General features: G+C 37.7%; 3 protein-coding genes across 3 annotated transcripts; all 3 read left to right on the top strand.

Moving 5' to 3' along the window:
• The first annotated feature begins 332 nt into the window (after positions 1-332).
• On the top strand, positions 333-5811 carry LOC117792364 (testis-specific zinc finger protein topi). The gene is made up of 4 exons (XM_034632474.1): positions 333-963; positions 1018-2005; positions 4699-4970; positions 5033-5811. Exons 1-4 carry the CDS (start codon positions 609-611, stop codon positions 5758-5760), a joined length of 2343 nt encoding a protein of 780 aa, XP_034488365.1. The 5' UTR covers positions 333-608; the 3' UTR covers positions 5761-5811.
• Positions 5812-5940: 129 nt separating this feature from the next.
• On the top strand, positions 5941-7107 carry LOC117789872 (40S ribosomal protein S29). Its single transcript, XM_034629035.1, has 3 exons — positions 5941-6081; positions 6546-6645; positions 6713-7107. Exons 1-3 carry the CDS (start codon positions 6020-6022, stop codon positions 6719-6721), a joined length of 171 nt encoding a protein of 56 aa, XP_034484926.1. The 5' UTR covers positions 5941-6019; the 3' UTR covers positions 6722-7107.
• Positions 7108-7245: 138 nt separating this feature from the next.
• LOC117789870 lies at positions 7246-11488 on the top strand. The gene is made up of 4 exons (XM_034629034.1): positions 7246-8063; positions 9809-10357; positions 10417-10611; positions 11119-11488. The coding sequence occupies exons 1-4, from the start codon at positions 7715-7717 to the stop codon at positions 11334-11336; spliced, it is 1311 nt and encodes a 436-aa protein (XP_034484925.1). The 5' UTR covers positions 7246-7714; the 3' UTR covers positions 11337-11488.
• Positions 11489-12558: the final 1070 nt, after the last annotated feature.

Genomic DNA, 12558 nt, shown 5'->3' on the forward strand with positions numbered 1-12558 from the left:
TTTTTCAAACGAAATTATTCAAAATATATCAATCAATTAAAATAGCTTGAACATTCAAAAAAAATTTTTTTGAGAAAATTTAAGTATTTGATTTTTTTTTGCATTTATTTAATGTCTCAAAAAATTTATTGGCATTTTAAATAAACTTCTAAATTAATTTATAAATTCTATATAATTTAGAACTGAATACAAAATTTTACACTCTAGGGTTATCTCCAAAATTGTTATATCAACAATTGTTGTATGGATTCGGGGAACCGCGAAAATTTAAATCATATCAAAAAGTATTAGGATTCATAATAGTAGGAAAGATATTATTATTGGATATAAAATTGGTTTCTCTATTAAATTTCGATTGGGTAGCTTAATGTTGAAAAGTACAAGGTATCTTATAGTCGTGCACTGGGAATTATTGTGACAAGTGTTGAGTGACATGCAGGTGACAGAAGACACAAGACAGAAAACACCTTTGACATTACGAATTCTTGCAAGGAATTTGAGCAGACTTTTCATTTAAAGTCGAACTGTGAAATAAGAAGCATCGCAACTGAAACCAGAATTTTTGTTTTATTTTTCTATATTTGTATTATTTTTCAATTTTGGAAATCATGGATGAGAATCTGCAAGTGTTTGAAGATGGTGAGTTCGTGATGGCGGAGTTCGAGTGCGAAACCGATTTGGTGGATCGCAGTGGAGAATTGCACGAGGGTGCCACTGTGCTGGTGGCCAATGAGTCCGATGGCATTGTTAACTTTGAAGATTTGAGCAAGTTCTTTGATATTGGTAATGTGATTGAGATTCAGGCTGAAGATGCCGTTGAGCGCACATTGGCGGATCCGGCACTAAAGCAAATACTGCAGGAAGCCGATGGTAAAGTTGACTTCGATCCAGAAGCAGAGCAAGAAAAATTGCGAGAGTTTCTAGCTGTAGCAAACAATAAGATTGCCGGCAAGAAGCCTTTAGGTTTGTATAGTCCAGCGTCGACTTGATCTGTTCCTAATCCTGATGCTTCTGTAGGAGGATCTTCGTACACGCAACCTGTGGCTGCTCCTTCGAATGCGATGCAGGTGATCAAGTGCTCCAATTGCTGTGGACTCTTCGATCAACCCGCTTTTCAGACACACAGCTGTGAATTCGATGTGAATCAGAAGGCGATTGTAGCTCCACAAAAGATGGCACCACCACCGGATAAAGTGGCGTCTGTGCCACCAAAGAAACCACCCAGTGAACGCATCATCGTGGAGAATCAGGTACGCATACGTCGCTATATGAAGGAAGAGCTGAAGTATGATCTGGAGACGGGTGTCGACAGCTCCAAGATCAAGAAGTCATCCACCAAGGGTCCCAACGAGTGCAACATTTGTGATCGCAAGTTTGTCCATGCCTCGGGATTAGTGCGACACATGGAGAAGCATGCTCTTGACCTGATTCCCACCCAGACCAGTGTACAGCACACGTCAGTGGCTGCTTTGGGACTTCTCGTCGTGCTTAAATGCCATCTCTGTGGTCGCATCTTTTATGATGTCAAACTTGCGCTGGAACATGTCCTGGTACATTATCAGCCGATGGTCGTGACCAAGAAATCCTCAATTGTTAAGGAAAATGAGTCGGAATTGAAGCGACAGCTGGACGTGCTCATGGTGGAGGGAGAGCAGCTATTGGCGGTTGCTGAGCAACTGGAAAACATGTCACAAGACTCGGAGAATGCATATTTCTCCTCAATCATTCTGAGCAACGTTCTCCAGTGCGAGTTCTGTGACTTTATCTTTGCCGATGTCTCCTTCCTGTTGGTACATTCGGCCAGCCATGTGCCGGAGCGACGCTTTGAGTGCACCGCTTGCGATCTGCGCATGACCACCGCCAAGGAAGCCAGTGTTCACTACCAGACCGACTGTGTCTACATGCGCGAAGGATTAAAACAGTTACAGACGTCACCCAGCCGTTACTTTGTCTGCAACGTGTGTGAGCTGAAGTTTGCCAATGTTGAACTGCTCCAGGAGCACCGGTAAGTGGGAAAAGATGTGTGTTATATTCCTTTTTCACCTAACTGCGCCCGAATTAATTCAGTTATATTCTTTCAAACACGAGATCTTATCGATACATTGAACAATCATCGCAGTTACATCAGTAAACACAAAGTTGCTCGCCAAACTTTAATTTGAAAACGTATGAGCTTCTTTTTTAATTATCTATATTCTGGCTTAAATATTTTTTATTTGAAGCAAAAACACATAACTTGATTAAAACGGAACCGATTTTTAAGTAGAATGTCATTTTGATCATGATTTGGCCTCATAATTCATTCTGTATTCAATTTTTGTTCGTTTAGAAAATTTAATTATTTTTAACCAAAATTTGATTTTGATGCCAAGGGTCCCCCCTTTGAAATTTCGAAAATTCAAAATTTTTAATATCAAGTTTTCACTTTTAATCAACTCCTTATATCGCAATTAGTATAAAACAACACTTTAAACTTGATTCTGAGACCTTTCATTTTTTTGTAAAAAATCATGCCAAATTGAACAAAGATTTGGACTTGTAAAATGACTAAGTCCGCAGTCTGACCAACTTCAAACTGTCATAACTTGATCAAAACTGAACCGATCTTCAAGCGGAATGTCATTTTGATCATAGTTTGGTCTCTAAATTTATTTTGCATTCGAATTTTTATCATCTAGAAAATTTGATATTTTTTTCGATTCTAAGCCATCTATCATCCAATATTCCATACATACCCTTGACATTTTTTTCAAAACTTTGATCTCCTATAACTTCACCAAAATTAACCGATTTTTTAAATGGAATGTCATTTTGATCATGGTTTGGCCTCTTAATTCATTCTGTATTCAAATTTGTATCATCTAGAAAATTTGATATTTTTTCGATTCTAAGCCATCTATCATCCAATTTTCCATACATACCCCTTGACATATTTTTTGAAAACTTTGATCTCTCATAACTTTATAAAAACTTGACCGATTTTCAAGCGGAATAGCATTTTGATCATGGTTTGGCCTCTATATTCATTCTGTATTCAAATTTTTATCATCTAGAAAATTTGATATTTTTTTCGATTCTAAGCCATCTATCATCCAATATTCCATACATACCCCTTGACATTTTTTCAAAAACTTTGATCTCCTATAACTTCACCAAAAATTAACCGATTTTTAAATGGAATGTCATTTTGATCATGGTTTGGCCTCTTAATTCATTCTGTATTCAAATTTGTATCATCTAGAAAATTTGATATTTTTTCGATTCTAAGCCATCTATCATCCAATTTTCCATACATACCCCTTGACATATTTTTTGAAAACTTTGATCTCTCATAACTTTATAAAACTTGACTGATTTTCAAGCGGAATAGCATTTTGATCATGGTTTGGCCTCTATATTCATTCTGTATTCACATTTTTATCATCTAGAAAATTTGATATTTTTTCGATTCTAAGCCATCTATCATCCAATTTTCCATACATACCCCTTGACATTTTTTTCAAAAACTTTGATCTCTCATAACTTTAAAAAAATTTGACCGATTTTCAAGCGGAATAGCATTTTGATCATGATTTGACCCCCAAATTCATTCTGCGTTTAAATTTGTATCATCTAGAAAATTTTATATTTTTTCGATTCTAAGCCATCTATCATCCAATTTTCCATACATACCCCTTGACATTTTATTCGAAAACTATGATCTCTCATAACTTTATCAAAACTTGACCGATTTTCAAGCGGAATAGCATTTTGATCATGATTTGGCCCCCAAATTAATTCAGCGTTAAAATTTTTATCATCTAGAAAATTTGATATTTTTTCGATTCTAAGCCATCTTACATCAAATTTTCCATACCTACCCCTTGTCATTTTTTCAAAAGCTTTGATCTCTCATAACTTCATCAAAAATTAACTGATTCTCAAACGGAGTATCATTTTGTTTATGATTTGGCCTCAAAATTGATTCTGCATTTAAATTTATGTCATCTACAAAATTTGATATTTTTTCGATTCTAAGCCATCTAACATTCAATTTTCCATCCCTACCCCTTGACATTTTTTCAAAAACTTTGATCTCTCATAACTTTATCAAAAATTAACCGATTTTCAAGCGGAATGTCATTTTGATCATGGTTTGGTCTCTAAATTTATTTTGCTTTCGAACTTTTATCATCTAGAAAATTTGATATTTTTTCGATTCTAATCCATCTATCATCCAATTTTCCATACATACCCCTTGACATTTTATTCGAAAACTATGATCTCTCATAACTTTATCAAAACTTGACCGATTTTCAAGCGGAATAGCATTTTGATCATGATTTGGCCCCCAAATTAATTCAGCGTTAAAATTTTTATCATCAATTTTTATATCAAAATTTGATATTTTTTCGATTCTTAGCCATTTATCAACCAATTTTCTATACGTTCAAAACATTTTTTTTGCTCTAGGTCTAGCTATCTATTTCGATGTCATATTTATTATAAAACGACATCTTAACATTTGAAAATGTTTCAAAATTGATTTGTTTTACCGTTACGTATACCGGAACCGAAAGAAAAATACTGAAACAGAGCCTTTTACCGAAATAGTTATTTCGGGACGTACCGGAACCGAAACCGTAACCTATATTTGTTTCGGTTTGTTTCCTTGATATAAATAATAAACATATGGAATGCAATTTTATCTTGTTACAGATACAGTTGTTATCACTACTTTCCGCGTCTCAGCGAGACTGGCAAACGTCTGCTCCTTCCCTGCGAGTTCTGTGCCATCAACTTTGAGTATGCCCATGAGATCCAGCCGCATTATGAGGAGAAGCATCTGAATAAGAAGAAACGAGAGAAGGAAATACGTAGTGTTGGGAATCCCACTACTGTGGGGCGACTTCGTCAATATCTGTGTGACATTTGTGGCAAGTCGTACACACAGTCAAGCCATTTGTGGCAACATTTGCGTTTCCATCAGGGTGAGTGGAGTCTTAGTTGTCACATTCGTTGTATTTTAATGATGCTCAATGAGTGCTACCAGGTGTGAAGCCCTTCGTTTGTCAGGAGGAGAACTGTGGCCGAAAGTTCACTATTCGTCCGGATCTCAATGATCACATTCGAAAGTGTCACACGGGGGAACGACCGTATCATTGTCTGGTGTGTGGCAAGCGTTTCCTGACCGGCTCCGTCTTCTACCAGCATCGCCTCATCCATCGGGGCGAGCGGCGTTACGAGTGCGATGAGTGTGGCAAGAGATTCTATCGTGCTGATGCCTTGAAAAATCATCAGCGGATTCACACTGGTGAAAAACCATACGATTGTCCGTTCTGCACCAAAACGTTCCGTCAGCGTGGTGATCGTGATAAGCATGTCCGGGCCCGTCACTCTCACTTGGATGCGAATGCCCGCTTGATGATGCAGATGCAGAAATTCGAGCTGGAAACCGCAGCTGCATTGAAGGCTAAGCAAATGCAGGAGAACAGCGACAATGAGTTTGTTGCTGAAACTTCCTCTGTTTCGTTATCTCATTTGCCACCATCTTCCGTTATATCGGAACAGCAATTTGAAATGGTTGAGATAGATCCCAATGAGTTCTGCGAAGCTCCCGATTTTGTACAAATGCAAATGCCAATTGAGAATGCAGATTACGAAGTCATTAACTATGGTGAGCTTGACGGTATGGAACCAGTTGAGACGCCACAATTTCCAACAGAAAGTGCTAAAGTTGTGGTCGTTGAAAATAATTCTGCGCAGCCGTTTTATTTTTAATGTTTTTAATTTATTGTCGACGTAAGTTAATAAATTGATTTCAAATTTAAATTTAAATTCGTTTTTATGTTCAAGTGCTTCCAAGCTGTAGTAATTTTTAACATATGGCAGCACTGGACACAACATTCAATAATTTGTAGTGCTGGAAAACATTTGATTTTCTTAAAAGCTGGCAACATTGGGGAATGACAGTTCTAGTGTCAAGCAGCCATTTTTTGCCCTCTTCTTTCTTTTCGATTTTTCCATCGTAGACGCCAACATGGGTTTCGCTACTCTCTGGTACTCGCATCCCCGTAAATACGGCCAAGGCTCCCGATGCTGGTAAATATTGTGTAGATTGTTAAATTGTACATCGAAAGCTGTATAATTTGCATGTATGCCTGCTCTTTGAGTTGTATTTTGTTGCATAGTTGATTTGCTTTGAGTAATTGAGGTTAAGCACGCCCAAAATTCGCATGGTGTTCCAACTTTTTTAGTACACACTTTGCATATGTTTTTCTGTATTTTTGTATTTTTGCTTGTGGAGTGCAAATTCCATGCTTCAATGTAATTTTGCCCCCGGTTGAGTACGGAAATATGTGTTGAAACTACTTTCCTTAATAAAGGGCGGCCAAAGCAAATGTTGCAGCTGGCAGTTGCCATTTAAATATTGAATATTGAATGGTGCAGTCTGCTGCAGCGACAGCTATGCAATTTAATGCAATGTTATTGAGTTAACAGTGACAGCTCTGGCATACAATGGGCACCTATTAAAAGAGTATTCTTTGTGTTTATTTCAATTTCAGCCGCGCCTGCTCGAACCGTCACGGTCTGATCCGTAAATACGGCCTGAACATTTGCCGTCAGTGCTTCAGGGAATACGCCAACGATATTGGCTTCAAGAAGGTAACTTAATCTTTTTACATATGTTCGATTTCAAACAAATACTTATCTCTATTGTTTTGATTTTCAGCTGGATTAAATGTCCGCTTCAAAGTTAGACATGCTATAAGTGTGTCGAACAACAAATAGGCATATTAATATAAGCAGTCGCTTTATGGGGACTACGTATATTAATATGCCGACAGCAACAGCAACAACAAAGCAACAACAATATAATCATTGGGAGATTTAAATGACAACACACCCAGAATCATCTGTAATCTGTAATAAACAAGCAACAAGGAAAGTGCAAGAAAATGCCGGATCATATATCATCAATAAAAGGATACAACCGAGTCAAATCACACAAGAGCGGATTAAGTGCCCCAATCTCAAATCAAGCGTAATTCCTGTCTTGTAGTTGTTGCCTTCTACGAAGGTTATTCGTTTAAATCTCCGTCTGATTAAACCCATAACAAGTAACAAGTAAACAAATGTCTTTTAATTTTACATGTACAGATTTGTATCCTTATTGCATGTCCCCCATGTCACTTGAAATGACGGAAGTTAGTTGAATGCGCTCTCTCTATCTCCTTGTTACTTCCTCATTTCTATAATATTGGGTTAGTGGTGGTATGCAATCCATCCAAAGGGGCTGCATTCAGTCAGCTCTTGAGCAAAAGTAAACAAGCGCCAAAAATAAAACCAGTTTGTATAGTGGCCCACTGTTGGTAAAGAGCGAACTCGTATTACCGCTCTCTCACTCTCTTAGGTGCCTACGCTGATCGGGTCTCAGCTGGTTGGTCTGTAGTGTTGTGTTAACTTGGCCAAAAGTTAACTTTTTGCACATTCGTCCAATGAGTTGGATTCGGTTGCTCGACGCCTAAACAACGCGTCACATTTGCAGAGTCGCCAAAGAAAAGAGGTGGGAAAAATGAATTGGATGTGAAAATGTTGAACTATAATTAAAATTCGCGACTTTTAACATTTGAAACAAAAACTCAAGTGGTAAATCAAATTCCATTGATGGGCTGTTAAAATTTAAAACGCTCGTTAAGTTTTGTGACCTGGTTTCAGTTGAATTCAATAAGAAATGGAATTGCCAGTGTTGTTGCTACTTCTAAGCAGCTTTTTGATTGTGAGCACGGTAAATGATGCAACGGCAACAAATGCAACACAAACGGAGGCCTTTGTCCATATCAGTTCCCGCGGCCAAAGATCTCGCGGTGTTGCACAATACAAGCTGCCGCTTGATGCTGCACCGACTGCACTGGACGACAGAGGCAGAGGCAGCGACATCGACAGCAACAACAACAACACTCGAGTGCAAAGCAAGCGCAGGCGTAATCAAGTGATTATGCGACGCAGACCAGTTAAAAGCAGCACCACATCAACAACTACAACCACAACAACCAGCACAACAACAACAACGACTACAACAAGTGAGTTGATTTGGCAGGAGTTAATTGCATTAAACTGGACCAAAAGTCTGACCGCTGCTAAGGTAAACTACTCTTGGCTCTGGCACTGACCTAGCTTTCGGCCAAAAAGATTGGTAAAGGCGACAACAATAACAACAACAACTGCGCTGATTGAGAAGTTGTCTGAATGCGCAGAGTAAACAAGCTCGTTCGATCGATAATTATGCATTGTCAGTGCCGATAACTGGAGCAATCGCTGACGCTGACGCCGCCGTTAACGACGCAGTCGCAGCGACAGAGCTTTCAAATTCGCACTGTTGTTGTAGCTGCACCAAACGAGACCTTGATAAGCTTTTTGGCCAGAAACTTGGAACTCAAGTCTTTTTCAAATTTAAATGCAAATGTAATGCTGTGTACTCGGTTCAAGGTGTAATTCATAAATCATATATTGCCCTTATCAAGAATATAGATTTTTAACACATTCAGCGGCAATAAATTTGAATATGCGCGCCTTGAACTTAACTCACAATTTGCTCGCTTTATGATGCGCGAATTTTTACGTGTTTTATTTCACTTGTCATTGAAATGATTTAAGACGTTGCTCATGTAGCTAATCAAGGCAATGGGGTCGCACTACTTGATACGTATTTCCAACTAGGCCTTAATTGCCTGAGCCCAAAAACCCAAAGCTGAAACGGTTGTAATTGCATTAAGGTTCGCTTGCAATTGCGATTGTGATTTATCTGTGTTACACGCTCCCGTTAAAACTAATATGTATACAAATATATTTAGTTGCTGCCTAGATAGACATTTTAGACCTCTATTGCTTACACCGTGTATAATTAAGAGCTCGGTCTGAAAGCTGAGATCTGTTGAACAATTTATCAATCTACTGACACAGTCTGAAAATATGTAAATACTTTTACAAAAGTTTTAAATTTTGTGTATTCAGCTTTTAATTCTGTTAACTTTTTGTTGCCCTTAACTGAAAAATGCTCGCTACGGGATATCATGTAATTAGATTACCGCTTACCCAACCAAGATCAAAATGACATCCCTCTTAAAAATCGGTCGGGTTTTGACAGAGTTATGAAAGCTTAAAGTTGATCAGACCTTTGACCTAGCAACTTTTGCAAGTCAAAATTTTTGTCCAATTTGACATGATTTTTTACAAGTAAATGAAAGGTCTCAGAATCAAGTTTAAGAGTTGTTTTATACTAATAACGGTAATAGGAGTTGATTACAAGTGAAAACTTGAGGCTTAAAATTTTCTAGAGGAAAAAAAGCTTATTTTATCGTCATGAATTATATTTGAATGCAGAATGAATTTTAAGGACAAGACATACATTTTTTAAAGAGACACATTATTTCCAATCGAAATACTTGTTAAAGGCAATTCATTGTGTGATTTCATTTAATTTCTTCACTATAAATTTAATGAGTGAATGGTTATAGCTTTTGTAAGGGAATAAGTTTGCCAGTTAAGAGAGTGCGAGTACAAACGGTGAATGGGCATTTATATTCGTATTTTTATTTTTATTGGCAACAGGCAAAAGTGGGCAAGGGGGGGAGGAGTATTTTAGCCGTTTTGGCGGGATCTCTTTTCGCTCCAGCACCAACGCTCACTTTTAGCTTTTATTTCATTATTATTTTATTTTTTATTGGGTGGCGGGAACTGCGCTTTAGTTGTCTTGCAATGTTTGCTATTTGGAGCAGAACTGGTAATGACCATTGTTGACTAATCCCAATCTATTTAACACGCATAGCGCCGCGTCCAAGCTTGGCCAATGGCTTCAATTTCTTCAATCCGAGCTTCTGGAGCTTCGGGCAACAGAGTCTTGTTTCTCTCAGTGCGCCCACAAAGCAACCTCATCCTCCCAAGAAATTCATACACTCAACGGCAATCAGTTCCAAGGAGGAGAAACTTGGCTATCACAAGCAACAGAAGACGGCACTTAAGCCTGGATTCAAATCTTCCAGCAGAACAACTACAACAACATCAACGACTCCAGCAACAACAACAACCACTCGATCCACAGAGGGTCCATTCCGCATTGCGTTGCCCACTTTGACGTTTCCCAGCGCCGTGGGCAGCTCCAATGATAAGGAGAAGGGTAAACGGGCTGCCGCCGATCTGCGTCAGCGTTTCAATTGTCCACAGGAGCACGAGGTGCGATTCCAGCTGTTCCCAAAGATCTGCAAGACGGACCTGGACTGTGCTGTGTGGAAACGAGACGAACTCTGCTGCGACATCTTCGGCTCCAGCAGCTGTGTTTCGGGCATTGCCAAGCCACTGGAGGAGGCATCTCATGCCCGTCAGTTGATTGCCTTAAATTACCTCAAGGATCTGACATTAATCATTTTCCCTTTTTAGCCATACTCGGTTTGATTCCACGCAAATGTCCAACGCGTCCTCTGGCCGAACTCTGGTGGGATGTGCAGGAATGTCGCACGGACCTGGACTGCTGGCCACGTGTCTGCTGCCCGGACGGACGTCGACGCTATTGTCGCACCTCTCAGCCGGAGCTGGAGACGGTCCCAGTGCCCGTAAAGCGTTCCTTTGACTATCGTGAGTTAAGCTCCTTTTTTAATTTCCTTGCAGAGGGTATTATAAATTTGTTCAGAAATGTGGAATGCGTTCAAGTGGAGATTCCATAAAGTACACATATTCTAATTTTATTAAAATTGAATCACTATAGAGCTACCATAGGAATGATTAGTCTTAAATTTAATATTTGTTTGAAAAACTCTTTGTTTTTAAGATATCTTAACTAATTTTACAGCTTACGTTTATTGTATTTTCTTCTGATTCTGATTAGATTTTACTAAAGTCGAAGCAGTCGAAAATCAAACTTCTGTCGGAAAACTTTTTGTTTTCTGAGATTCATACCTCTACCAATTTCACAAATTTTAGTTTAATTTAATCACTATAAAGCTATAAAGTTATAGCTATTATAGCCAATTTTCAGTTAAAAATTAAATACAGAGCATTGCAAGGGTATCAAATCTTCGGCTTGCCTAAATTGATTTTTTTTTCTTATTTGTGATTTTTACTGTTTTTCCTCAACATTCACAGTGACGGAGTACTTGGAGTGCACAGCTCCACCACCGCCTATTTTTGACCTGCATCCCAAGGCCTGCACTTCCACGTTGGATTGCTTTCCGAATGTTTGCTGTCAGGAGGCGGGTCTACGACATTGTCGACCGCCCAAAAAATCTGTTCTCACACTTATGGCCAATTTTCTCAACGTCGACTTTGTGAAGCGGCTAACACAAAATATTGTTATCAAATAGACAAACACATAATCCCATAAATATACATACGTACATATTTATATACATTGTAGTCTCGTTTACACGTTCAACTTTAGCGATTAACCCATGCTTTTCCATATGTATTTTACACTTTGTATGTGATTTATAACCTCTTTTCACCAAAAAAATATAAAATGAAATTTTTGCGTTTTTAGACATATTTTTCCAATATTAAAGCAAATTATTTTTGAAAAAGTAAATTTTAAGTAAAGGAAAAAATGTTTTAAAACCCAGAAACTTTGTAAATTTATAATGAAAAGGAGCTAATATATTTATTACCTGTTATTTGCAACGAAAATTCACAATTTGTAAACATATTTAACCCTTAACTTTATCATCCAACAGGCATTTGCTTTTGCTCGTATAAACGAAGTAAAAGATACTTTTATTTACACAACGCCTGTATTATATCACTATCTCTCTCTCTCTCTCTCTCTCTCTCTCTCTCTCTCACTCTCGCATTTTATCATTGTTCTTCAACTGATAACCGTTATATGTGTGTAGATACGGTTGTGCCAGTAATGAGACCTACTTACAATTTACTTTTAGTCTTAGATAATAAAAGCGATTTGTTAAAGCTACCACTTGATTTTCATTTTATTTTATGGCCTAACTGCGTCTCAGCCATTTATGTATATATGTTAAAATATATATATATATATATATATATATATATATAATTATGTACATAAGCAATGCTTACCTTAGCCATTGACTTGTTTTGCGCAAAAGGTTAAAGGGGGTACACTTACTTCTCGGCCCATCGGCCTTTTGCAACATGGAAATAGAATAGCGCGAAGGTTTTATTCCTACCTTGAAGCACACTTTAAAGTTTAAGTTTCTACAACTGGAAAATGTCAGTTGTTGCTCTGATGACTCACGAAATGTTTGACACAACGCAATTTTTCATCAAAAGCATTATTTACGTACGGAGAAATTGTTTTACAGTTTGACAGTTAAGCAAAAACGTTCTATACATATACATATAGTTTGCCAATTTATTCTTAAGAAGCAGAAAAAAAAGGTATTCTATTTTGCAAATATGCATGTACCTTATCTTCTTTTTCTTATTTTTGTCCCCACATTTATTACAGGTGCTAATGACTATTAGCTCAAGTTTTAAAATTAAATTTAAAAAACCATTGGGTTGGTTTCAAATAAAAAACAAATATGGAAAATTTCCTCAGGTATTTCCTTGAAA

This window comes from Drosophila innubila (genome assembly GCF_004354385.1).
Source record: "Drosophila innubila isolate TH190305 chromosome 3R unlocalized genomic scaffold, UK_Dinn_1.0 2_E_3R, whole genome shotgun sequence".
NCBI classification, from domain to species: Eukaryota; Metazoa; Arthropoda; class Insecta; order Diptera; family Drosophilidae; genus Drosophila; species Drosophila innubila.